Raw genomic sequence first — 27,957 nt, forward strand, 5'->3', positions numbered from 1 at the left:
ACAAGACATGTATGTATGCTTAATGTACCTGTAATAAAGACATTGCAAATATTTCTGAATTTACAGTATTATATATGTAGGACTCTAAAGTGCGAAGGTACTCTAAAGTGCGATGGCCACGCTAAAGTGCGATGACCACGCTAAAGTGCGATGGTTGTTTGTTTTTTTTAAGTGCGATCAGATGACATGCTAAAGTGCGATGGTACATGACACGCTAAAGTGCGTTGGTTTAACACGCTTTTAAAAGTGCGATGGTGTACAGTTCAGGCAATGGTTTTTGTTTTTTGCTGTGTTCATATTAGTTTTTCGTCAATTGTATTGTTTATAAATCATGCTGTTGTCTTTCTCTTTTGAATTGTTTTACATTAGTCATTTTGTGGTCCTATATAGCTACTATGCGACGTAAGCTAAGGCTCCACGTTGAAGTTCATAATGTTGCTAAGTGCATATGGTCTTTGGTGGATACATAATGTTGCTAAGTGCATATGGTCTTTGGTGGATAGTTGTTTCGTTGACAATTACACTACATCTTCTTATTTGTTTTTTGTTTTTGTTTATTGTTTTCCATCTCTTTCACAGACATGACGAACCATATTGTAAACCATTGTTTTATAAAATAATTCAGTTAAAAAGTAGCTTTTATTTCACGCAAGTAAATGACATGGGATTAAAAACATAGAAGGAGTTTCTAAATTAAATTTGGACGAATTAAATACTTTGACCATAGGTGTATTTAACCGTTTCCATTCTCTATTACGGTATACACCTTTTCCTTACTATCGTCAGTTTCTATGTTTATGAGAGGTATTCTTTTCTAGTATCCTGTCAGAAACACGTTCGTCCCCGCCGACACAGCGGGATCAAAGGTTTGCATTTACTGTCGATGATATTTTGGGAAATAATTCCTCCGCGTACAAACTCTTCTAGCACCGACCAAAATTGGAATCATTTGTTTCTCTTTTTGTCTCTAGTAAAAAACCTTCATCTGCAAAAACATTCTCGTTTACCGGCATGTCCATTTTTGTTTGTACAAACGGCGTGTAGCGTCATAATGCTATTTATGGTTGCAAACGTCCATTCTTTCGCGGAAAACGTATTTTGGCGTATCGCAGCATCGGACTTTAGCGTGTTCCATTAAATATCAAATACCATCGCACTTTAGCGTATCAAACCATCGCACTTTAGCGTAGGTCATCGCACTTTGGCGTGTCCATCGCGTTTTAGTGTCCCCATCGCACTTTAGAGTCCTACATATATTTATATTTAATAGGATAAAAATATTTTGTTTGTACCCATGTTCCCATGTTGTTGTTTTTTTTAAATTTTTTAAATTCCCCAGCAAATACATTATTTAAATCAAAGTAATGAAGACGTCATTATCATATCAATCAACTTAATTGTTTAAATTATTGGTAACTATTTAACAACCATTGAAAATAAATGTTAAAACTAGAAAATGTTAATGCAATGAACATTTTTAATATTATTAATAATGATATGGATTTTGTGATAATTTTACACCGCTTAAGAATTATTAAGAGTATTAACTCACCTTGGATGTCCGCTTTATAATGTAAAGGATCATAAAATATGATCCAAAATTTAAAATGTGTTATTAACTTATTTTTAGAATGTTTAAATGTGCATTGGACCGAAATACTGCGTTAAATAGGGGTATATTTACGTTACATTTCAAATTTGCTGTTCAAAACAGTAATATGATATATTTCCGGCTATATAAAAAATGTGTCAAACTTGTAATAAAAATTTAAATATCATAGGGGGAAAACCAAAGTTTTGCTTTGTTATTAATACAAGATTTATATTGCACTTGGAAAGTGGTTGTGCTATTTTACTTACTAATTTGCAATTTGAAAATAGGTCTTGAATAAATGTTTTTAACTTCCTTTTCCAATAGTAATTCACAATTCAAAAAACTATAAAACATCATTCATACATCTTATTAAACCCAAAAATATTACAAATATAAGCTATATCAATTCTGTAAACCATCTAATTTTACGCGAGCATTTTATTTTCGTGACTTACGGCAACATAAATTGTCGAATATGTCAAACTTGGACAATTTCTAATATAATTATGTGAACAATGAAAGATAAAACCCATCGAAAATAAATCGTTACGACGTAGGTTAGACAGATCCAAATGAGGACAAAGTATCCGTTAAATTAGTTTAACAGTAAAAATGTATAACAAAAATACCGAACTCTAAGGTAAGTTAAAGTTTGGGGAAGTCCATAACAACTGACAAAATCAAATGTTGTGAACCACCGGAACGAGCAAAAAAACAACTGTCATATTCCTGACTTTCCAAAGAAAATGATGGGTTAAAACCGATTTGAAAATTCGGATACCGACAGCGTTCGTATCTTAAAAAAATTTACACTTTTCCTGTTTGTTTTAAACTTCTGTCACAGTATGCTATTTAAATTCTGTTTTCAGTTTTACATGTACATCTTTTAGACGTTTGTGTTTTGTTTTGGCTTTGCATTCTGCCCATGCACTTAGATGATGTCTGTACTTTCTCTTCTGTCCTCGATCTGCAAACTGCCATCCGTCAATATGCAGACGTAGATCGCCCTTATTAATTAATTTTTGGTGATTATTTCAATTAGTTGGTTCTGTATGCCTGCATACGGACGTGATAAAATTGAACCAGAAGTTTTAGATATACAATGGCATTTTTTAGGTCTATATGTCTGCATTCCGACCTGGTGTATGGTAAACCTACTTTTGTTATATAATGACATTCCTCAGGCAGGGATGTATGCATCCTTTTTCTTTGATATAGATAGTGGCATTTCCAAGGTCTGTATGACTTTATTCCAACTTAGTTGATGGTTTTTTAATATATATTTGCATTATTCGGGGATGTATGTGTGCAGACCGACCGGGTTAATGCTGAACTTTAATTATTTATAATTAAGTGGTATTTCCCTTGTTGTACGTAATTTAAACAAATAATTTTATGCACTAGTATTTTTGTATCGAAATCCAGTCTAAAAATCGACGTATGTTCATCAAATCTGAGAAAAGACTGATAACGATGATAATAAAGAAAGACGATCAATTCTTGGTTCATTCTAATTAAAGTACTTTTTGCTTTCTCAAATCGATGTCCAATTATATGTTCCAAATGTCGTAACTACAATCCCGTTCCCTTTTCCCAAATGTGACCTACTGAATTAGACTTATTACCGGGTTTGTACTAACATGAGCAACATGACGGGTGCCACATGTGGAGCAGGATCTGCTTACCCTTCTGGAGCACCTGAGATCACCCCCAGTTTTAGTGGGGTTCGTGTTACTCAGTCTTTAGTTTTCTATATTGTGTTTTGTATACTATTGTTTTTCTGTTGGTCTTTTTCTTTTTTAGCCATGACGTTGTCAGTTTATTTTCGACTTATGAGTTTGAATGTCCCTTTGGTATCTTTCGCACCTCTTTTATGTCCCTTTTTTATACTTGCTGAAGTGACGTCATTTATGGTTTCAGCAATGGAAAAATTCAATTCTACATATAGTTCTTATGACAGATATAGCTTGGACAGAAAAAGGTGAAAAAGGGTAATCAAAAACCCAAATCCAAATATTTTAGGGTTCAAATATACTTTTATTTTGTTATACCCAATGAGCACAGACCTTTTCGTTATAACTAGTGAGGGTATATAATTCACGACATCACTTGCAAATCTTTGTTCTCTTTGTTCTTTTTTGAAAAAGTTGCATTTAGCATTGTAAACTTTCGTATATTAGGTAAACAAGAGCTTGCTACAATAAAGATGTTACAATCTATTTGTCTTTACAACTGAACATTTTTATCAAGCTGTAACCCTTAATACAGATGTTAAGTAAATGTAGTATAAAACAAGAGTACAATTTTTGGGAAATCGGGTATAGATATTTGTTCTATTTTTTAATCGCCAGCTTACTAATACTAAGGGTTGCCTGCTCGGTTGTATTTTTGGTGTATAGATGCTCATTTTTTCCTTGTAGGACTGAGAGTTTGCAGGATAAAGAATATTTTCTAAAAATCTATTGGGAATACGAATGTGACCTGTTGCAAGCGCAAATTGGACCTTCTCTATATCCCCCTTTTCCCCCTAGTTTCCGTGTTTCAAATTCCCGCCATTCATTCAAGTTGACATATTTTGCAGAACCCCGGATAATTTGTCTATAATCTAAATTATTGTCTTCAACAATATGTATGTTGCGTTTGCATAATGTGATTGAGCAAAACATAAACCCAAAAAAACCTACACACATCGAGCTGAATATTACAAATAAGTGGTGGAACAACATAAAAAAGCACATAACATAAACATATTATATACATATAGTCTGAAAATAAATTTACAAAGTGGCAGCAAAATTCGTCCCAAAAAAAAAGGGTAAGAATGTATGAGTGGCCATTCGTGTCATTGGCGGTATAAACATACTGCATAAAAATTTCAACGCGTTGGTTTTCACTTTTAACGCGTTAGTTTTCTCTTTTAATCCCGCTATTCCGACATCCCATTGGTCCGCCATCCCATTAGTCCGACATCTCAATAGTCCGATACCCCCATTTGTCCGACACACCAATAGTCCGACACATGTGCAGTTCGTAATTTAAAAATCTAATTTGTAGAATCGGTTGACGTGATATGTGAACGTGGGTCTACTCTCCCTTCAGAGTATAAAGAACTAAATTGAAAAGATAGCACTTACCGTCTGGTATGTAAGAAATACCATGATCTTAAAAAAAATAAGGCAATCTTCAATCTAGCAACATTTTGCCTTACTACTACAAAGTGTAACCTAGATGTTTCATAAAAAAAAACACTCCACTAAAAAGTGAATTTGATTGATTGCTGTTTGCTTAACGTCCAGAGGAAATAATTCATGCATGTTCAGGACGAGAACTAAATTAACAAATAATATGATAAGTAAGTCCTGAAATAGGATATCGCTCATATTAAAGCGTAGAAAATTTTGACTGCCACTGTAAAATGAGGATATATTGGACAGAATTCTGACCGGACGTGACTGCGTATTTATACAACCCGCACAGCCAAACGGGCGCTCAACTTTGGCAAGGGTTTTACGGTCGGTCGATAAAAAGACCAAAAGTGAACATATTTCTATACCATATCACAGTCACACTTTGGTTGAAGATAATTTGAAGAACAGTCTCTCGTCGTAAAAGAAAATGTCCAGAGTTGATTTCTATAAATATCTATACTGAACTTAAATTTAAGATCGAAAACTTAAACAAAATGAAAGTCAAAATATCTATAGTAAAATTGTACAATCGAGAATATTTGGTTTTATTAAGATTGTTAAACTAAGTTAAAACGAATGACATTTGCAACGGAACGTTAGGCAAACAAAAAAATATCAATCATGTAAGAATGGCTTAGGGTGTACTCTGAAAGCAGTGATTTATATATATATATTTTTTTTTTATTGCATATTCATTAAAATTCAAACTCTTAAAAACAAAATTATACTTTATCGGTGTTCTGATCTTTCCACCGAAATAATTAATCGTGTATCGGTCATGAACAGCATAAGTAAACACGATGTGTGAAAATAATTCTGTTACAACACACTATGACAATGACACAGGAATAAAATGAACGTTTGTACACGAATAGAAAAATAACATACACAATACTGTTTATGCCTTTTTAACGTGCTAGGAATAACGGGTATATTATTCACCAGGCTTTGCTCTTGCTTGGCATAGAAGTAGCAAATACAAAAGTCGTTTATTTGAACCGATCGAAGATCGACCTGACGTCCTCCTGTACTATGCGAGACGAGGAAGACACCACTGATGGGAAAGTATACGAAAATAATCTGGACTTGAGTTCTTGACCGAAAATCCAAATAAATAGGACAAAGAAGCCAGAGAAACCCTAAACAGAGTCATGTATGTCTCCTATTTAGGCAATGTACCCTCATTTTTCAGCGGCATTCCAAATTCCCAGTCCTTTATCCCGGCCAACTCCTATTTGAGGACCGATAATTGTATTTGTTGTTAATTAGTTCTCATCCTGAACATGAATTATTTGCCACTGGACGTAAAACAAACAAAAATCAATCAATATTAGTTCTTTCTTCAAATTCTCTGCTCCGCCTTCATACATATGAGGAGTATTGGCATATTCCTGTGATAAAACAGCTACAATAGAAAGACATAGTGGTTGGACCGTTAGGATCTGAATTGTTTCATAGCAGAAAACCATACTGGTTTTATACAAATCTCCAATAACCTTATGATCTTATTGTTTGTCATGTTGAGGAAAATTATAAAATTATTTATATGATAACCCAATTGTATTGTTATTTCTCCACTTTTTTCTATACTAACCAGAACATATTTTGTAAACTGTAAACTCATATAGTCAATAGATTCGTCTAGTATTACCTGGAAGGGAGATAATCATTGAACCAGTTTACTCACTGTTTGAAAAAGAGCAAAATTACGACAGAATACTTCAAGACAAGTTTTCTGCCATAATTTTATTCTTTTTTTATTAGTATATAGACAAACTAGACTGCATGGTGCTCTTCTGCAAATAATTGAATTGCTGTTACATTTTAGAGAAAAAATGTAAAATCAGAAGTTTTAATTGAGTTAACCGTTATTACTTTTTATCGCTTGAGTTATACTAGAAAAAACGTGTCCATCATGTTCACTCAAGCCATATTCACATATATAATAGTGTAAAAAGCAAAGCTTCATTGGTTCCTATATTTTCTTACTGCGTCCCCTTTAACCTGTATCTGAGTCTACAGTATATCTATTTTCATAACGACTTCCGAGTTGAAATGCATGTTCTGATGTAAGTATTTTTTTTTTACAGATTTATATATAATAAAGGAACACAAATTACAAACATTTTAACATTGCATTAAAGTTTTATATATATAATTCTGCACAGACATTATGTATAATATATAAACATATTCTTTCAGCGTACAATTGAAATGAGAATCAGTGTGGTAGAAATTTGTAAGAAAGATTTTGATTAGTTGACACAAGTGTAGAACTTACGGCTATACCGTTGAAAGTGAAAACTAACGGTATAGTTTGCAAAACTAACGTGTTGATTTTTCATACCGTATGAATTACGAATTAACGCGTTAGTTTTTACAATCAACGCACTAAAAGTGATAATCAACTCGTCAAAAGTGAAATAAACGCTTTTAAAGAGAAAACCAACGCGTTGAAAGTTTTATACCGTATGTTTATACCGCCAATGACACTCATAAGAATGACGAGCAAAATCTTGTCTAATAATGAAATAACATCACATCTAAAAATCATTACTCACATAATACTTTATATGTATAGTGAAGAAAAATATGATATTAATCTTTACAATAGAATAGATTAAATCCAGGCAAGTGCAGAATGTAATTTACTTACTGTAGAATAAGTTTTTTTTCTCTTTGTTTTGTACATAATTATATCAGAGAAATGATATTGCAATTCAAGATAACTGATACTAGTTATTCTTTTATCATTCTGATTAATAATTGAGTAATAGACATTTGCGGAAACTAGGTCTATACCTAGGATTACACTTAGACTTACGATTACAATTGACGAAAAACAAGGGGTCCTCTCAAAATAAAAAAATAAACCCAATTGAGATACATAGTAAAATGAAATTATATTTTTTTATCATGTAAATAGGTCTTTTCGACGACACACAAATGCAGAAACTTATGGTCACAACAGATGTGAATCTCCACAAAGTCCCCATAACTTTGTGTTTTTTTTTTAAATTCTCCGAATGCGTGTTCAACCTCTACTCTATAGTGTGTAATATGTCTATTTAATTTTCTACACTTCCTCTGCATATTCTGGGGCTTGTCTCATGTAAGGTGTCAATACTGGATATCTGTTCGGATATATTTTGTCGCCTAGCAAAAACAGCTCAGTCGGGAAAGGTAATTCTTGTCCTATATTTCTTATCAACATATATTGCTGATGCCAAAGAAATCCGCACTCAACATAACATTTCCTGTCTTCGTTCAATATTACAACTAGAGTGTGAATTCAGTCACAATGTCTGTGTCCTGGGAAATACTATTCTTGTAGTTCCATTATCGGCCACAAGCTTTCCGTCGATAGCCCTACTGCATATCGAAGTGGAAGTTTTGGCCACTCACCTTGAAAGTTCTGCCAATCATCGAAAGAAGGCCAATAGATAAGACGGTTATATGTTTCTTGAAATAGGTATACATGTATGTGTTTCATCTTTGGTAGTCGAAACACTAAGGTCAACTATTTCAGAAATCCTATGATAAGACGGGTACGATTGGGAGTCGTACATCTTTTATACGATTACAGTTTTGTATCCGCAAACGTTTAAATCTTGCCAAATATCGTAAACGGTATTTTTCTACTGTTTTTTTACGTTAATGATACATGTAGTAAATATTGCGTAGGCGATTTTTTTTAAATATCAGCTTACAATTTATTCCTAATGAAATATAAAAATATCTCGTTATAAATGATGTGTCATGTGTTTGATTACGATTCGGATCCAATTTATATTCGTGTGCATTCAAATATCTTTACAAGCAAAGAGCATTTAAGCCAAGAATGATGTAATATAGTTTTATTTGATAACATATAACTACTTTATTTCTAAAGAAATTAAAAAAAAAATCATCGTTTAAAGAAAATGTTTGACTTGCATTAAATCTACAGGGCCGTAACTAGGTCTCAAAAACAGACGAGGCAGGGGTCTTGGGGCCGCCGACTGAGGCCCCCTAGGTAGTGGGGGCCCAGGGGGGGCCAAGCCCCCCGGCCAAAATTGTAGTATTAGGGTTCGAAATATATCTTGTAACATCCATTTTTGTATCATATTTATCGTTTGTGTTTCATATTTACTGTATGAAGAAATGCGTTAGGCAACCAGAGCCGGCTGATAGATACTTGCCTCGAATTTTGTTCCATCAAAACATATATCCATTTACAGTAGGGTACATGTTTAATAGTAGAAAAAGCGGGACAAGTGTGTGTGGTTAACGCTGCAATAAAAATAACACACATGTTGACAAAATTTAATAAAGACCAAAGAATGGAAGCTAGTCATTGTCTATGAACGCTAGTTCGACCTTTCTTGTGCCACTTAGATCCCATTGTTTGAGAACAGCTTCTGCGTTTACTTGCCCGACATTGTCCGTACGATGGACGTGAAACATGGCCAAACAACATAATCTGTCATCGGTCATACTTGTTCAGAACCTTTTTCGCGGGAAATAGATAATTGCTGAAACAAATGCCGGTTTACTGGCGATAGTAATCAGATAGAGAGTTCGATTAACGTAGTTGAATATTTAAAAGTACACAAGCTTAACGTCAACATTATACACCTTTAGACTGGGTATGAGGGTAATAGCAAGTTTGTTGTCCCTGAGATACCAACTATTGCTCGAGGCGAAGCCGAGGGCAATAGTTAGTTTTAAAGGGACAACAAACTTGCTGTTACCCTCATAACCAGTCATTAAGTGTTTTATTATACCGAAAAAAACAACTTTCTAAAAAGACTACATACACCACTTGAAAAAAAAATGATCACATAGACATGTACAAGATGAACTATCAGGTTTTTTTCCCTGTGTGGTATTTATCAATAATCTATTTACTGTAATCAAGACCAGGAATCCTTGTGTAAAAATTGCCGTGCATATGATCAACATTAGCTAAAATATTTTACCGTACACCAAAGCAATCCCAGATTATGAAGACGACGACAGACCAATACCATACATTACATGTTTTAGTTCTTAAAATATGTCGCGTAGATTTTCTTTTTCAATTGCTTCTGGTAAGTAATATAATTTGAAATTACGACAGATACATACAGATTATAACGTTTACGATATTTCAGAGTTTAACGTTGCCAAGCGCACAAATCCAAGCAGAATAGTCGATGACGTTATTGTTGTCCAATGAAAAATTAATATGAAAAAGTACGGGAAATATGTTTATAAAACTTTTGACCGGGGTAATAGTCTTTGAAACTATTGACTGGCAAATAGTCTGTGGAATGAAATAGCACAAATATTTCATTCTTTTTTATATAGAAAAAACATACTGAGGTATAATAATAATTGTTATTATACCTCAGTATGTTTTTTCTATATAAAAAATAATGAAATAGTTGTGCTATTTCATTCCACAGACTATTTGCCAGTAAATAGTTTCAAAGACTATTACCCCGGTTAATAGTTTCATAATCATCTTTCCCGTACTTTTTCATGCTTATTTTTCATTGGACAATAATGATGTCATTGACTATTTTGCTTGGCAACGTCAAACTCTAATATTGTAAACGGTATAATCTGTTTGTGTCGATTGTAATTTCACTTACAAGAAGCAATTATAAAAGAGAGAAAATCTTTTAAAGATCTAAAATATAGTACCTTATTCATAATATGGGTTCGGTCGTCGTATTCTAAAAGCGAATTTGCGTTTGGTGTACTTTAGCTTAAATTTATCATATGCACGGAAAATTTAACACAAGTATTTCTAGTCTTGATTGCAATTAATAAAATATTTACAAATACAAGAAGAACTATAAAAAAAAAACGTATAGTTCATCTTGTGCATGTCAAGTTATGTGACATTTTTTCTTTTCTTTCAGATGATATATGTACACTTTTAGAAAATTAGTTAATTTGGTATATAAAAACACTTAATGACTGTGTTGTTCAGTATAATAAAACACCTAATGACTGGTTGTGCGGGTAATAGCAAGTTTGTAGTCCCTTCGCATACCAACTATTGCTCTCGGCTTTGCCTCGAGCAATAGTTGGTATCTCAGGGACAACACACTTACTATTACCCTCACACCCAGTCAATAGGTGTATACTATTCGAAGTATGTATTACTTAATTGTTGAATGAAATGAAAATGTAAGGATGTTTTCTTCCCCTGCATGCCCAACCTTTTTCCATTTTCTTTTTTTTTTCTCTTATTATTTTTTTTTTTGGCCAAAAATTTAGACGAGGCCTGCCTCGCCTGCCTCATCGGTAGTTACGGCCCTGATCTAAAATAGGGTTCACAGACATCCGTGTACTTTAAAAGACAACCTGAGTGCTTTAAGAATATCTAAACGAAGTTCTTGAGGGTCTATGCTTAGTTTCTGTTGTTACCTATTCTGACATCGGACTCGGAATTCTTTTGAACTGAGTTTAACTGTGCGTATTGCTATGTGTTTATTTATTCTACATTGGCTAGAGGTATAGAGGGAGGGTTGAGATCTCACAAAACATGTTACACCCCGCCTCATTTTTGCGCCTGTCCAAAGTCAGGAGCCTTTGGCATTTGTTAGTCTTGTATGTTTTTTTTAATTTTAGTTCCTTTATATGTTTTGGAGTTTAGTGTGACGTCCATTTTCACTGAACCAGCACACAATTTTATTTAGGGGCCAGCTGAGGACCACCTCCGGGTGCGGGATTTGCTCGCTGCGTTGAAGACCCATTGGTGGCCTTCGGCTGTTATCTGCTCTTTGGTCTGGTTGTTGTATTTTTGACATATTCCCCATTTCCATTCTCAATTTTATTTGAAATTCTTGATTTAATTTAAAATGTAATTCATGTATATGTTTAATGCAACTTAAGACTCTTATTTTTTTTAAACGAGGAAACGATGCAAAATGGCATTTAGAACCCATAAGTAGAAAAAAAAAAAGACTCCACCATGGTAAAAAAAACCCGACTAAAATACAAACAAAAGTCCACAAAAACTTCACAAAGAAACAAAGAGTTCATTTCTACATGACGATAAAAAAAAATCAACTTATTTTGACGAATCATGGTATATGTTTTCCAGTTTCAATGGTAAAGTTTAAATAATTAAGACCTCTGATAAATAAGGATAATTTGACAAACCACAATATAAATTGAATCAAGTTGTCGCTAACGATAGATGAAAATGAACATTTGGTGCCTGACGGTAAAAGGCATTTCAACCATCTTGAAAGATTTCTATGATCACTTATTACAACACTGGCCAGTATATGTAAAGACGAATATATCTCTGCTTTATATTTTCATTGCATTGACAGATATTTGTAGTTTTATTTTTGAAATTGATGTGGTTAGGCCGTCATAAAACAATTTATAGTAACAGAACTTATTGAAATGCATCTAACTGACAAGTTGTCACAGCAAGCTAAGATGGTCAGTTGGGGGAAACTGAGAAGAAAAAAATCTAGACAAAAACAAACAAAAATCATATTTAACGTAAAAACCACGAAGAGCCGCTGGTCTGACAAGTGTTTCAAACTAGTCTGAGTTGTCTTTCAAACTGGTCCGAGCTGTCTATAAAAGTGGTCCGAATTGTCTTTAAATTGGCCCGAGTTGTCTTAGTCCGATTTGCCTTTGGGTCCGAGTTGTCCCGATTCCACCCCAAGCTGCCAAGATGTCACTTTTTATCGATATTTCTTTGAAATCCCGTTGTTCAACTATAGAAAAAACATAGGAGTTAAGTCTTTGTGTTGAACCGACGGTTTATATTTACACTTTTAAACGACCCAAGATTAAATGCTACCTGTAAGCGTAATTGTAATCCTAATCGTAGGTGTATGACAGTTTCCGCAAATATCTAATAAAAACACCTGACATTCATCATTTGCAGTTGTAGGGCATAAAACTTTAACAAAATTGGATTTATTACAGTGTATCAATTGTTGTCGGATATAGTGACTGTTAACTACAATGTACGACAAATTTAGTTAATTTAAACCATCGTAAAAATTTGGATTAGCCTTGTTACCAGAAGTTTCTTGTTTCTCTGTGTATTGAGGAAGTTCATGATCATCAATAGCATCTATATATGGATCTGTTTGATCTGGTCTATTTCTGAAATACTTTACCCCACCAAAGACAATAATAGTAAGTATTATTCCAGCAACGACTGATCCACTGACTATCCCAATTATTTTGTATGAATTATTTCCTTTTGGTTGGTTTGCTGTCGAAAGTGGCGCTGAAAAAAATGTCAAATTATATTTTCTTCAAAAATTAATTAGTTTCAAAATCCTTAGCTAACAAGCAATTTTATGGGGCTTTTTCATGTGTATAAAACGATACCACACGGATATTGTTGATACTTATATGACATTTTATGAATAAATAATTGGTTTAATGAGCGTCATTAGATTTTTATTTTTTTTTATTTTAGTTTCATATAAGCCAAACATTTTTTTGCTTCAACAATGTTGATATTACTTTCATCAATGACCTTGACATATCGTCGTGTAAGTCTTCTAGTGTTATATGTACACTTTTGATAAAAATGGAGATAGCTATATATATGATATCCAGGTGAAATGGTCCCTATATATATCGGTTCGGAGAAAAATAGTTTTATAGTGTTGTATCTCCACTTTTTTCAAGTATTATTGCTGTATGATATTTGTTATTAAACAAATCTTAGTAGTACTATGCTTAAATTGTTTGCATGGTTTGAACTTAATCTATGAGTTATTCTGAGCAAAATAAGCATTCTTGAATTTGCGATATTACACAATTGAAAAATCCATGATCTATCTCCAATAGAAATATAGGGATTAATTTCTAAAACAACATTGTTTGTCGTAAAGTGTTCTATCTCCAGAAAAGGAGAAGCTTTAGTTATTCAAGGTGCTTGTCTATTCAAAAGACAATGGAACAAATAGTTACTTTACATATAAAAATAAGAAGATGTGGTATGATTGCCAATGAGACAACTCTCCACAAGAGACCAAATGACACAGAAATTAACAACTATAGGTCACCTTACGGCCTTCAACAATGAGTAAAACCCATACCGCATAATTAGCTATAAAAGGCCCCGAAATGTAAAACAATTCAAACGAGAAAACTAACGGCCTGATTTATGTACAAAATAATGAACGAAAATCAAATATGATATACAGCAACAAACGACAACCACTGAATTACAGGCTCCTGACTTGGGACAGGCACATACAGAATGTGGCGGGGATAAACTAGTTTGAAGGTGCGCCAATCCTCCCCCTAACCTGGGACAGTGGTGTAACAGTACAACATAAGAACAAACTATAAAAATCAGTTGAAAAGGGCTTAACTCATCAGATCGATACAAAGCAGAAATACATCTAACAAAAACACAGAGTGGACGTGGCAGGGTACTTAATATACATCCCAACAACAAAAAGACACTAAGATCAGATATGAGAGTACTCGCAGTTACTGACAGCTAGTTTAAAGCCAATAAAAACTAATAAAAAAAACATGCATTTAAGACTAAAGTTGAAATCAGTACACATCTAACATCCAATGGATTTAGTGTAAAGACGTCATTAACAGTCAGAGAAAATTATGACCTAGTGCAATGCCAAGATGCAGGTATCGACAGATTGTAGAGCCAAACTTCCAAACCAAATCTTTATATCTATGGAAGAATTTAGTAAAGGTTTTAAATAATTTGTGGTAACGAAATCCCTGACATAATAATTTACCAGTAATACATAGACTACGTTCATTGAAATCCAAAACGTCATAACAGGCAAATTCTGTAAATTCAAGTCCTACATAACTTTCTATATCTCTGTCAAATATTTATGATCTCGCGTTTTAAAACTTCATGTTCAATTTCCAAACACTAAGAAAAACATTATAACACTTACACGACGATATCGCTGGTGGTAGAATGAACATTTTATAGTTTTGTTTTTTCAATAAATGTTCTCGGGCAACACTAACACAATTATATTTTATTTTTAATACATGGATCTAGTTGTAATTAGTGCTTCGCCTCGCCCAATCATTTATATCCACAGGCTGTTAAAACGACTGCTGCAGAACATCAGAAAAAACCCTATTTTAAATCTAGAAAATAATTGGTTTTTTTTGTTATTTGTTCTACCGCGATGGTGTAAAAGCTTTGTTATTGTGATTTATACTCATGTTTTAGGGGAAATAAAGGGCATCATAAAAGTACATATGTTTGTTTTTTTTCTTCTTCACATAAACCATTTTGCAAATACTTTGTGCAACTGCATTAAGGAATAAATCCTTGCAACTTAATGAATGTAATAAACTTATTCATAAAAATTATTTCACATTTGTGTAAGATCCTTTTTTTGAATCTTCTCTTCATCGGTTCATAAAATATTTAATAAAAAACTAATTATTCACAGAACAGCTCAAGGTATTTTTAACTTTAATTTCTAATATGCTGATAAACAAATCATATATGATTTAGAATGACCAATTCATCTTTGATATTGAAGTTTCATGGGGAATGATTCCTATAGAATATCAGGGGATCATTTTTGATCAAATGTACATCCATCACAATAACCAAAACACTTTGAAAAAAGAGGCGTATAATACCAAAGGGATATTCAAACTCATAAGTTGAAAACAAACTGACAATACCATGGCAAAAAATGAAAAACAACCAAAAGGCAACTGAGCAACACGAGCCCCACCACAAACCGGGAATGATCTCAGGTGCTCCGGAAGGGAAAACGGATCCTGCTCCACATATGACAACCGTCGTGTTGCTTATGTAAGTAAGAACCCGGTGTTAAGTCTTAATCAGTACGTCACATTCGAGGAAAAGAGGACGGGATTATGGTTACGACAATTGAAACATATCAGTCCTTATATTCCTGTCTTTCATCGTTTCAAAGGAGATGCGAAAACAAGTGATGATCAAATTAATGACATTGACTTCAATTTTAAAATATGACTAAATTTTTTTATTTGCTAATATTAATAAGGGTTTAAATGCTTTCAATATCAGTAATATATTCCGCCAAAATTTTTGCACAAACAATACATGATTACTTTCAAAATAAAACTACACCTGTCATTCCATATACCTACCTATTGATCCAACAAGTTCAACGATGTAAAATCCAAACCTCCCGATTACTATTGTTCATTGTCCTCATACATAATTATATAATCCAACTGGTCGTGTTATAACTGGAGACCTTGGCATTGTAAACAATAAACAACATAGAGAGTTGTTAACCGAAAGCCAGAAATATCGAACCAGTCCATTAACGGTAAGAAGAACTTCAGGCTACAGACGGACTATGCCAGAAAATGGGTAAAGCACAAGCCAGATGAACCAAAACTGCATCAAAGCTGTTCGGTCATGCATACAAAACGCATTCAAAATATACAACGTACAATTAGTACACTGGTTGCTAACCCTGTCATGAAATATTAGGTTATGGATTATTTTTCCTCTCTCCTCAACAAACATATTTTGTTCCATCAGACATAGGCTCTAACAATATTGTTTTATAATCAAGAACTCAGAATTTACAGCAAAACTTGGAAATTCACATATCACATACAAAAGAGGAGATTAAAAAATATCCAATCCGTCCTTTCTCTGCTTTTGTATTAGCATCAAAAGGGACGATAAAAATTTCCCATCTTTATACTGGATACATAAACTTCACAAAAATCCTTATAAAGAACCATATATAGCCGGGTCGTCAAGATGCTCGACTAAACATCTTCCTAAAGCTCTTACCACCATCCATACAACTTATTTTAAAGTTTCCAGGGGAGAAAACTCCTATTAAATAGGACGGTCCTCTTTCGACCAAAACTTTAAAGTTACGACATGTCGCAACAAACCATTTGGTAAACTTTTTTGTAATTATTTATAAAGATTTGTGAGGAAAAGCGAAAATAATCAAAAGTTAAAATTTAGACCATGACCTCAATTTTTTTTTGGTGGACCAAGGGCATCAAATCAAAATACCCTAGGTCTCTATAACTTACAGTTCATGAGTAACATTTATATATCACATGGGAGTCTCCGTATCGCTTCGAACAAAATTTAACAAAACATTCTGAGGATATAACGAGCAATTTGTAAGAATCAAAGAAGAAGAACTGAATAGCGAAAGAACCGATATACTGAATAGATGGGTAGAACATTTTAGTGAAGTGTTAAATGTCTAAAATTTCGACTCCATTTATTTCTAAAAGTAGCTCATGAAGGTATATTTTTTATTACATATTTGAATTGACTAGGTGTAAAAAAGTTCACCGTGGGATCAAAACTGTATCGTATGCCTTTAAATAGGCAAGACCCTCTTTATCAAATATCAGAGGAAGATTTAGATATAGCTTAAAATATAGATGAGATGAATTAGGGGAATGGACAAAAGCTGAAGTTAAAAGAGCATTGAAGAAGATTGGAAAGTCAGCAGGAATAGACAGTATAACACCAGAACGAATAAAGACCGACATAGATTTAACAGCAGAGAAAATTACTGAAATATTTAACAGCCTATGGGAAGAAGAAAATAGCCATCAGACTGGAGAAAGTGAATGATTTGCAAGATATTTAAGAAAGGCAATATGACAGTTTGTAACAACCAGAGGGGAGTGACTCTTTTACCTATGCTCAGCAAAGTATTCTGCAGAATGCTGATAGAAAGGATTAAACAAGGAATAGCCAAAAGATAACGGAATGAGCTGGCAGGTTTTTGACCAAATAGAGGAACAACCGAACAGATTTTTATCCTTCAAAACATACTTGAACAAACAAATGAATGGAGGTCAGCAGTATACATAATTTTTATAAACTTTGAAAAAAACATTTGACTCAGTCCATCGAGAGAGTCTATGGAAGATCATGAAATGCTATGGAATACCATGCAAGATCAAAAGAACTATAAAGGAAATATGTTCCGGATCTAGGTGTACCATCATCGATCAGGGAGAAACATCGGAATGGTTCGAAATAAAATCAGGAGTAAAGCAGGGTTGAATAATGTCAGGTTTTCTTTTCCTTCTAGTCAAAGACTGGATCATACAAAAAAAAAAAAAAAAACTGCAGACAAAGCCAGAGGGGTAAGATGGAACTTTACCACCGTTCTAGATGGCCTTGACTTGGCTGATAACATAGCACCTCTTTCCTCAAAACTTAACAACCTTGATGAGTAGACGCAGAAATTAACAACAGAAACCGAGAGAGCTGGAATGAAACTAAACACCCAAAAATGTAAAACCCTGCGATCCCTGCATACAAAGAGTACAGAGCTGATAACATTATACAACGAGAAAGTAGAGGATGTAGCAGTCATGGACATAGAAGGAGGAGGAAGAAGCGACATCAAAAACAGAATACAGAAAGCAGGAGGGCCTTTCCATCGCCTAAGAAACATATGGTTACAAGAGGGATTGGTCGAAAAACAAAAATACACCTGTATAAATCATTGGTAATACCTGTACTACTGTATGGATGTGAAACATGGAAACTCAAAAACCTTGAAGAAAAGAAACTAAATACTGTACAACATGAATGCCTAATAAAAGATCCTAAAATAAGATGGCAATGTAAAACATCAAACAAGAAAGTAAATGAAATTGCTAACACCAGAAAAATCAGTTGTGAACTTAGGAGGAGACGGTGGACATGGATAGGACACATATCAAGGCGTGAATGAGATAACAACAGTAATGTAGCACTACAACGGGCTCCAGAAGGGAAAAGAGCTAAAAGAAGGCCAAAAACTAAATGGAAAAGAACAACAGAGAAAGAAAGAAACCAACAAGGATGAACAAGTGGAACATGGCCAGAACAGCGACACAAGATAGAAAAGGTGGAATGTCAGCGTGGAGGCCTTATACAACTTCTGTCGCGGAGAGAATTAAGGGTAAGGAAGTGTCAATCAGATGTCAATTCTTAAAAATTATAAGATGTGCTGCAAAATCTTCAATCAAAATCTCTTCAAGTTAGCAGTAATATTAATAAATTATTTCATTAAAAAGAGTCTTTTCTTCAAAAAGGGAATCGTAGATTAAGGTTATGAAAAATATTACTTTATGAAGAACTGCACTGATTCGAAAAACAAATACATCGAGGAGGATATCATTAACACGCTGGACTTTTGATCGACAACATATTTGTTGAGTTTGGTGGTTTCATATTTCAGCAGACAATCGGTATTCCAATGTGTACTACATGTAATTGTGCACCCCTATTGACTGAATAGAATTCTGTTGATATGAAGCAGATTTCATATAGAATCTTTTCAAAGACAAAATGAAAAAAAAAACAAGTTGCGAAGAAAAAGCGACGGAGGATACTAAGAGGACACTCAAAGTTCTTTCATTTCATTTTCAGATATATTAATGATGTCTTGTCACTCAATAATTAACTTTTCAGTGAGTGCTTGCATCTCATATTTCCCATTGAATTACTACCAAAACTAGAAGGTATGCTTCATATCTTGACTTTTCCTCTATATTCATACAAACGGGCGACTTCAAAAAGAATCTTCATGTATGACAACCGTGATAATGTCAATTTTTCAATTGTAAACTTCCTATTTCCAAGCAGTAACATAATCTCTTCACTATCGTATGGCGTTTATATATATCAATTGAAAAAAAAACCGCTCCTGCACGTTCACACTATACTGACTTCATTAGCAGGGATACACTCCTTTCACAAAAACTTTTCTAACAGAGGTATGACGAAGAACGACTAAAATCGATGCTTTGTAAGTTTTACGGTCTCCATAATGAATTGGTTGACATTTATGATATGTTTGTTCGACATGTTTTTGCGGTCATATATCTTTAGAAACAAGAATAGTCGATTAAACTGTAACTGTTCCGATTGTGACATTTTAACTGAGTGAGGATTTGCATGGTCATCCAGGCAAAACAGGAGACGTTCACTCTGTCGACGCACCCGGTCTCGTTCCTTGTTTATCGTCAAAATTGATCTATGAGATTCAAACATCGTAATACTATTTTTCCCTTAAATTAACTAAATTCACATCAATATGCATCTGACTTAAAAGGAAAAAAGAGGAAATAACTCCTATATAATGACAATGGAATTCTTGTTTTTGGATGAGATGTAATAACAAAGAAAAAAAGTGTCAGAGAAGATAACTTTTTTTTTAAAGGGTAATGATTGGATGACTAGGGAGAGTTCAAAGGCGCAATTTCGATATCATTTGTTTACATTTCTCAACTGTTTATTCTTTTAATTTGCTTTTGCTTCGTCGTGTAGCTCCAAAAACTTCTTCGTTTCAAATGATTTGGTGTAATTTTCATTTACTAGCACTGAGTGGATACCACAGCAAGTGTACTGATAGTTGCTGTGGGTACAATCAGCTCAGTAGTCAGTTCTAGTGTTATGGTATGGAAATGATGTATAATATATTTTTCTGAAATTCCCCGATCCAACTCCTCAGGTAAAAGTTGACCTTTAAATAATTTGTCTTTTCTTGTTAGGTTCCTTTTGGTCATCGAGTTCCTAACGTGTGTACGTAAATATACATCTTTCGTTTTTAAATGTTTATATTTGAGCATTCCTGATGAAGGTAAATAAAGAAAAGCGTTCCGGACGCTCGAAATTTATAAAGTGTTATTTGCCTTGATGGGACTCGTGCGTATCCAGCGAAAACTATTCCAGACATGCGAGTCTTGCTTACTGAAATAGGTATTATATGAATATATTACTACCAATGCAATTGACTTTCAATTGGCATATAAACCAACTGCAATATAGACAGTGCTTTGGTTAAAGCCAGATATAAATGACAAACTTTAGGTTAATTGTAAATGTTCACTATATAATGACACAATTTTACTAAATCCAAGTTGCAACCACCTCGTAGTTAAAACATTTGACATTGGTTTTGATTGCTTTATCAAGGCACGGTTAACCTTTGGTTCCTTTGATTATTTTTTTTATAAATGGCTTCAAAAGCATTCAGCCTAGACATCGCACCTGATGTAATATTGTCAAAAAACACTTGTGAACTGAGATCGAGGTACTGTTGCAATTGTTAATGTTCCTATGTCGTTTGCTGTCTGGGAGTTACATTTATGAAACAATGTTGGGTTTTGTTTGTTCATTTTTGTATAGTTTGATAAGTAATCAAAAATAAATTCTACGTCTCAGTTTTTAAATCACCCTTAATTGCTATATTGCCAAAAATGTCTTTCATGAACTTCCTATTATAGGATGAAACATTTTGTCTCACGATAGTTGAGAGCACATTGCCCTAAAACAGATTGACTGAAATATTAAGCACGCAAATAAATCAGTAATCAACATTTGATATTTTTCTTTCGAAAACGCATTTTATTACTAGTCCGCGGTTAAAACAGAAATGCATTGACAATATTCAAATTATTGTCCAAGTTATGTTAACTTATGTATAAGTTATAGAAATGACTGTTCTTTAGCGTTTCAATACTGTGATGAACTTTAAAGGAATAGCCGTCTTCAAAGTCAGATATAACACATACCACAAGTATCTCTTTTGTCAGGTTTTGTTTTACCAAAATAACAATCTTCTTTCAGCCTACAACATGGCGTAGCAATTTGTTGTCCAGTGTCTGTATACTCACACCACGTGCACTCAGCTTCGCTATAACAGTCTCTAAAAATAAATCGTGCATTATTTAACATCATTCTCCTTCAAAATGCATACTTTATTATTATAATGAATGATTGATTGTTGATTGCTTTACGCTGCATCAGCACAAAAATGCTATATCGCGGCGACTTTATTATTATAGGACATAGACATAATTTGGAATGCACTATAAAAAGAGTTTGTGATTGTTGTCGTCCAATTCATTTTCTATCTGTAGACAATATCACTGAATCGAAATTATACGTCATTGAGCTGAAAATATAAAGCCCACTCCCACCACACACACCCATTCCACCCTATCCCTACACACATGTCAATATGCATTCTTCAATAACAAACTGAGATAAGTGTTACTACAATATGTCAAGCTTCTAGTGTAGGCGAGTAATTAAATTACAACTTACATTCAAAGTATCATTTTTCGAGATAAAAGGTAACCAAAGAAAACTATTGCACTAGGACTTTGGTAATGGCATAAATAAACGGATATTGTTTTATTGAAATTTGCTGTTATAAAATTTTATAAATCTTTGAAAATTAAAGAATGTATCTTTCTCAAGCAAAGCTCTGATTTTTCTCGTTCGTGTTTGACTATTCTTTTAGAGTTTTATTTTAGTTTTATCAGCTCTTAAACGTTTATATTAAATTTAGATTTTCAAATGTTTTTGGTTCGATCACTACTGAAGAGACATTACCTGTCCTAACGCCCATCTGGTGCGGTAAAATAGGTACCAGTAATTTTATTACTACTATTAGGTCGATACCTGTGCCAGTGGACTCCTCGTTCTCGAGGGTATCACCAGCTCAGTAGTCAGTACTGTGGTACCGCATTAAAATACTGATATTGTACTATTAAAATTGGATTCAAAAATTAAAATTGGTATCGTAATTATTATTGCAAGTTGATTTTTCTTGCAATTCATTTTGACGATTGCTTTCATTTGAATCTCGCAATATCTTGTACCGTTTTCGATATATAATCGGTCAAAGGCCCCTAAATACATTTTCATTGGAAATTTTTTATCCCTTTTTTTGGTTGACGTTCATCGCCGAGGGTATCACCAGCCCAGACATGAAGTAGTATTGTTAAGGTCTTTTTTGGTAAACTTACTGTTTATAAAATATTGAATTCTTCGAAACATTCAGAACTGAATACCCCCAGGCATAAAACTGCCGAAGCCGTATTTTGCACAATTTTTCAGAATTTTTTCATGCTCTTCAACTTCGTATTTAATTTTGTCTTCTTCGTAGTTAATTTGACCTTCTAACTGTTTTGATTCGATTTTCAGACTGAAATGCAAAATAGCATAAAGTAATAATAGAAACAACACAACTTAATGTGGGAGCATGACAAAAGACAACTGAAGCGTTCCCTATAGATAAATCGGAATTTACGGTGTTTTATGCTCTTTAATATCGTATTCAATTTGGCCCTTTACGTAATCAATTTGACCTTTTTACTGTTTTGAATTTAGCTGTCAGACTGAAAGACAAAACAGCATAAAGTAATAATACAACCACATTACGTAATTTAGGAGCATCATAAATTACATCTGTGGCGTTCCATATATTTAAATCTTACTGTTTTTCTGTCTTCAGATGACACCTAGGGATAAAGCATGCTTTCAGTCCATCGGTAACATCAGGCTTGTTTTTACCAGATGTATCTGGAATTCTAGCACTACATGGTGAACTGGCTGATCTGTAAATATTAAATGGGCTATTTTGTCATAAAGTTTCGGACAAAAATTGTCGCAACTACCGAAAACAAGTCGTCTTAGTCCTTTATGCTTCTCTCTTTTCAAACAACTTTTTTAAGAGAAAAGCTTACTATAAACTAAAGGTGCATCATTCATAATTAATAAATTACTTTTACCAGTGGTTACATTAGAACTAAATATATGTAATTCTGATAAGCGAAATATAAATGTGCTTTAGCTGTCTCGAATTTTTCGAGGAACTATTCCTAAAAATATGAATTCAGTCTGAAGTATTTAAAAACAAACTTATTCAATCATTCATCTTCCTTGATCGAACTGACAATTTCAATTTCCTTCCTGACATTACTTTGCCTACCATATGCTTATCGGAAATTGGCGTTTTGACATCGGAAAGAACAGTGACGTCTGAGGATCTGAGCACAATTCTTGTTTTGTTTAAGGTTTATAAAGCTGATTTTTAAATTTTTTTTGTATAGTGTTTTATAGAGTGTTTTTTGTCCTTTTAAGATTGGTTCTGGTGTTTATTTGTCTTCGACTAATGACTCTCAATTGCCCCTACCCTTCTTAGTTTTGTTTACTTTTATTATCTGTCATTGAAAACATTTGTTACTTTGAACTGGGATGTTTTTCTGTCACGGCTACAGGGTCAAAATATATGAAAAATGTTCAGATATAACCTATGGCTTATTCGCATACTTCTTTTGTTACGCATTCACAAATGATTGAGTAAAACTTGCTTTGGTACAAATGTTATACATAAAAAAGTTATATAAGCCTAAATTGAATAAAATGTTGTTTATAAAAATGCAAAAAGCACACAAGTATTTGTTTTATGTTGCATAATATATATGGTGAAAAAAGGGTTGTGAGAAAAAGATACTTTATAAAAAAAAAAAAACCGGAGATAGTGACTTTGTTCTGTGAATGTCTGCATCATAGTATATAACATAAATACATGTAGTTTGAACATACTCCGTGTTATATCTGTTTGCGCAAACATCATAGATAATTGGTATATGACACAAACATTGACAGGATTCCTGGCATTTAACGACATCTGGTGACTTTGATCCATCCTAAATTCATAAAAGTAAAAAATAAAGTAATAACAAAATAAAAAGGAAAAGTCTACATGTTTTTCCGATTCTGATTATCAAACTTCGACCTGTAGTCCTGTTTTTGTCTTTTTGGAGTGAATTTCTCCAAACGCCCAGGCTCGTCGATAAAGATGATTGAAACCAGAGGAAGTTAAATTGTCTTGTGAATTAAACGATAATTCAAGATGCTGTGATGGGAAGCTAGTAAATTACTACATCACGTTATAGGCAGCTTCTTTGACAACAGAGCTACTGGATTCCTATCAAATCATTGGGTATTAAACGAAATAGATTCAATTGTTTACTCTGTTTGCTCATTTTTATAGTCAAATATTAGATTTTAGCCCAGTTGCTGAAGTGGTAAAATTTTTTATAACGTAACTCATTCGCAACAGATGAAAATACTTAAATGCTATATTTGTACAGTTTACAAATATCGCGTGCTTGTATTTTGTTTCTATTTTTAACAAACTCTCATACTGATATTACTGGTTACGTCACATTTCATGTTTTTGGTTCTCTCAGCGTTTAGTATTCAAACAATGTCTGTAAAAACCAAAGAAAAAAGTAAAATAACAAAAATACCGCACTCCAAGGAAAATTCAAACCGGAAAGTCCCTTATAAAATGGCAAAATCAAAAACTCAAACACATCAAACGTATAGAAAACATCTGTCATATTCCTGACTTGGTACAGGCATTTCCTTATGTAGAAAATGGTGGATTAAACCTGGTTTTATAGCTAGCTAAACCTCTCACTTGTATGACAGTCGTAAGAAAACGATAGGGAGTAAAACATAAATTTTTGAAAGTCAATATTGAATGGCAGCATAAAATCAATAGTTTTCATTATACACAAAGTAGAATACATATGTTATCGCTACGAATTAGGAGAAAGTTTCAACAAGCATCGCCGTTCTTTCCAGACTTTGTTAGGATAAATATCAAATTTTCCGTTTGTGCATCTTTAGAGTTTTCAACGGCTTTATTGAATATTTTGAAAATTAAGCAAACTGATTTTGTTAAATTTATCATTATGTAGATTGATAGTAATTGTTCATTCTATTATTATCGTCCTCATTAGATACAATAGTTTCCTTACAATGGAACGGTTCTGATAATTCAAGCTAATCAAATGGTATCTTTATTAGAGTAACAAATATGCTTGTATTAATAATGTATTAGTAAAGTACTTCAAAATAGTTTAAACATATTCAATTGAAAACAATGTTCACTTACTTTAAATGATATCAACATATTGAATCGTAGGAGTACAACAAGTGTCCGAGCAATTCCAAGGTACAAATATTATGCAATATGCAGCCTAAACTTACACAAGAACTAAGGAATATATCTCCCTCCTACAAAGCTCTATTCCTTGTCCGGCTTTTGTTATACCTTTTGTCTGTTTTGGTCTTATCAGCTCTTCAATTTTATCATAAGTTATGGAATTTCAAAATTTTTGGCCTCAAGCATCACTAATGAGACATTTATTGTCGAAAAGCGCATATGGTGCAGTAAAACTGGTACTGTTGATGTTATTATATGAACTTACACAAGAACATGTGCTTGATGGTCTCGACTTGAATCTTATAATGAATAAGTTACTGTCAGCAATAGGTCTTATCTCAAATTTGTCTTCAGTATCCCTAAAATCCAATCCACCCAAAAATCCTGATGGCATGGTAACCTTTGTAAAAACCAAGTAAAAACATTTTCAGAAGGTCATTACGGATTCACATTAACAGAGAAGAGAAACATGTTTGTAAAAACCTAAAATTGTAACAATTATGTTATTATTACTGATAATATATTTAACAACCGTAGAATAAATTGATTAACATGAATAAAACAATTTGTGTGTAAATGCATAATAATTGATAGCAATTTACTTATATGTACTACCAGCGCTTATTGGACACAGTATATTTGATGCGATTTTGTAATTTAATCAAGATACACTTTTCTTTTGGAAACTCTGTTCAATTTTATATTAAACTTTATTGGCTAGTTTTCATGCTTTAAAATCAAAACGTTTTTTCCAGTATGCATGTGATGCTCTCCGTGTTTTATTTTGTATTTTTTTAATAATAAAAATCTTAAACCTGTCAATGCATTACCAAATAAGAAAAATACATTTCATTTTAATATCTAACGACCTGATGTTCACACTTCAGGAACCGCTATAAAATTTTGAAATTAATGTTGACATTTCCGTCTGTTTTTAAAGACATGGCTTTGCAAACAACAAAAGAAGACACGTTGACGTTCTTTGAAACTAAACATATGGAACAAGATTTGTTTGTAATGAAAATCTACCGAATTTTCGCACTCAATTTACATCTTTTTTTTGGAAATGAGGTATATGTATCTGTGTTTGTGTTGTAATTTTCATTAAAAAAATGTGAACTAATATTAAAATAAATTGGCATATGTACATTTCCTTGTCGTTATTAGATAATGTGATGTTTACCCTAAATGACCGAAGATTTGTGTTCTCAGAGAAATCTTGGCATTCTTTGAAATTCAGCACTAATTTATTCTTCAATATCTCTGCAAAACCAGGCTCCTACAATATAATATGTCCGTTTAGGTTTTTTATATTTTGAATGAGTTAATGCTTCGAAGTAGCCCTTTTAGATAACTCGAAATTCAAGTAAAGCAGTGGAAGAACCAAGAGATTTACATCATATTTTTTGGCAATCTAGAAATAACAGAACATTGAGATAATCGAAATGATGTTGTATAGAAATTACAAATTTGTAGATGCAGTAATAATTTAAGTATTTATGACTTCCTATTATTTTCATTAAGAAAATATACAAGTATCTATCTGGATATTCTACATAGTAAGATTCTTCTAAAATAACTGTTTGTTATATATCCTCAAGTATGCCTATCTACCGAACAGATCCTTTTATTGTATAAGACAGTGGAACCCTTATACATGAAGTATTAATTTGAATTAACGTTACAAACAAAGACAATGAAAGGAATAGTTTCAAGAAGGGTCAACATCAAATACGTAAAATTTAACTTCAGTAATAATAGTAAACATTTCATGACAAATAATGTAATTATATCTGCAAAATACGGAAGTAACATGCTCTGACGTATTAGAACACTTTGGGTGTCATTTTGATTATATATGTGCAATTTTATGAAGAAATTCACTACTTACGGACTTTTTGGCTATATTTTATAGTTTTTGCGTCATACGACATTTACCACACAAATGGACCACCATAATTATTTGTTAGGATATGTATCTCAACCATATACATCTTTTTATATCAAATTCATTTTGGTCCAAGTGTGCGGCGCCTAATGTTTTCAGAAGGAAATACACTATAATGCATAACATCAGACAATCTGGTTTTAAACTTGTAGAAATTCATGTTTAAGATGTTTACATTGTTTGCATTATCAAACAATAGATAGGGAAAGTTCTAGTTTATCTAAATATACATAATAGTATAAAAGGTCGTTAGTAAAGATTGTTTTATTTGACATTAAAAGGTCAATTAAAAGAGCCAAAGTAAGGGCCTCAAAGTAAATCATACCTCGACAGTAATATGTTTAGGTTCATGAAAATCGGATTCATCTGTAGTGTCTTTAAGTCTAGGGTGCATCACAATAAATCCACTATTGTCTAAAATAATGCAACTGAAATGAAACGCAGGAGAATCTTTAAATA

General features: G+C 33.1%; 2 protein-coding genes across 3 annotated transcripts in view; both read right to left on the reverse strand.

The window, feature by feature from the left end:
• The window catches only part of LOC127698702 (VWFA and cache domain-containing protein 1-like), a 123,948-nt gene that overhangs the window by 63,376 nt on the left and 32,615 nt on the right, over positions 1-27,957 (reverse strand). Inside the window, exon 1 of one of the 2 annotated variants that reach the window (XM_052202335.1) lies at positions 1,553-10,145. The exons of the other annotated variant lie outside the window; for it this stretch is intronic. The gene's annotated coding sequence lies outside the window, so the exon portion shown is untranslated. Of the gene's footprint in view, positions 1-1,552; positions 10,146-27,957 lie in introns of those variants that run through there. 2 annotated transcript variants of the gene reach the window in all.
• Positions 10,140-27,922, reverse strand: LOC127698979 (uncharacterized). Its single transcript, XM_052202769.1, has 7 exons — positions 27,824-27,922; positions 26,734-26,829; positions 25,816-25,950; positions 24,137-24,240; positions 23,026-23,145; positions 21,313-21,446; positions 10,140-13,021 (listed from the first exon to the last, which is right to left on the reverse strand). Exons 1-7 carry the CDS (start codon positions 27,890-27,892, stop codon positions 12,768-12,770), a joined length of 912 nt encoding a protein of 303 aa, XP_052058729.1. The 5' UTR covers positions 27,893-27,922; the 3' UTR covers positions 10,140-12,767.

The sequence above is a fragment of the Mytilus californianus genome, unplaced genomic scaffold, assembly GCF_021869535.1.
Source record: "Mytilus californianus isolate M0D057914Y unplaced genomic scaffold, xbMytCali1.0.p SCAF_1, whole genome shotgun sequence".
NCBI classification, from domain to species: Eukaryota; Metazoa; Mollusca; class Bivalvia; order Mytilida; family Mytilidae; genus Mytilus; species Mytilus californianus.

Bases quoted from the DNA above. Each gene is read 5' to 3' on its own strand.
- LOC127698979 (XM_052202769.1), bottom strand. From the start codon at position 27,892: ATGCACCCTAGACTTAAAGACACTACAGATGAATCCGATTTTCATGAA. The intron at 25,951-26,733 runs GTAAACATCACA...GTTTTTACAAAG, and splicing joins CAAATCTTCGGTCATTTAGG to GTTACCATGCCATCAGGATT. The intron at 21,447-23,025 runs GTAAGATTTAAA...ATTTATTTTTAG, and splicing joins CATCTGAAGACAGAAAAACA to AGACTGTTATAGCGAAGCTG.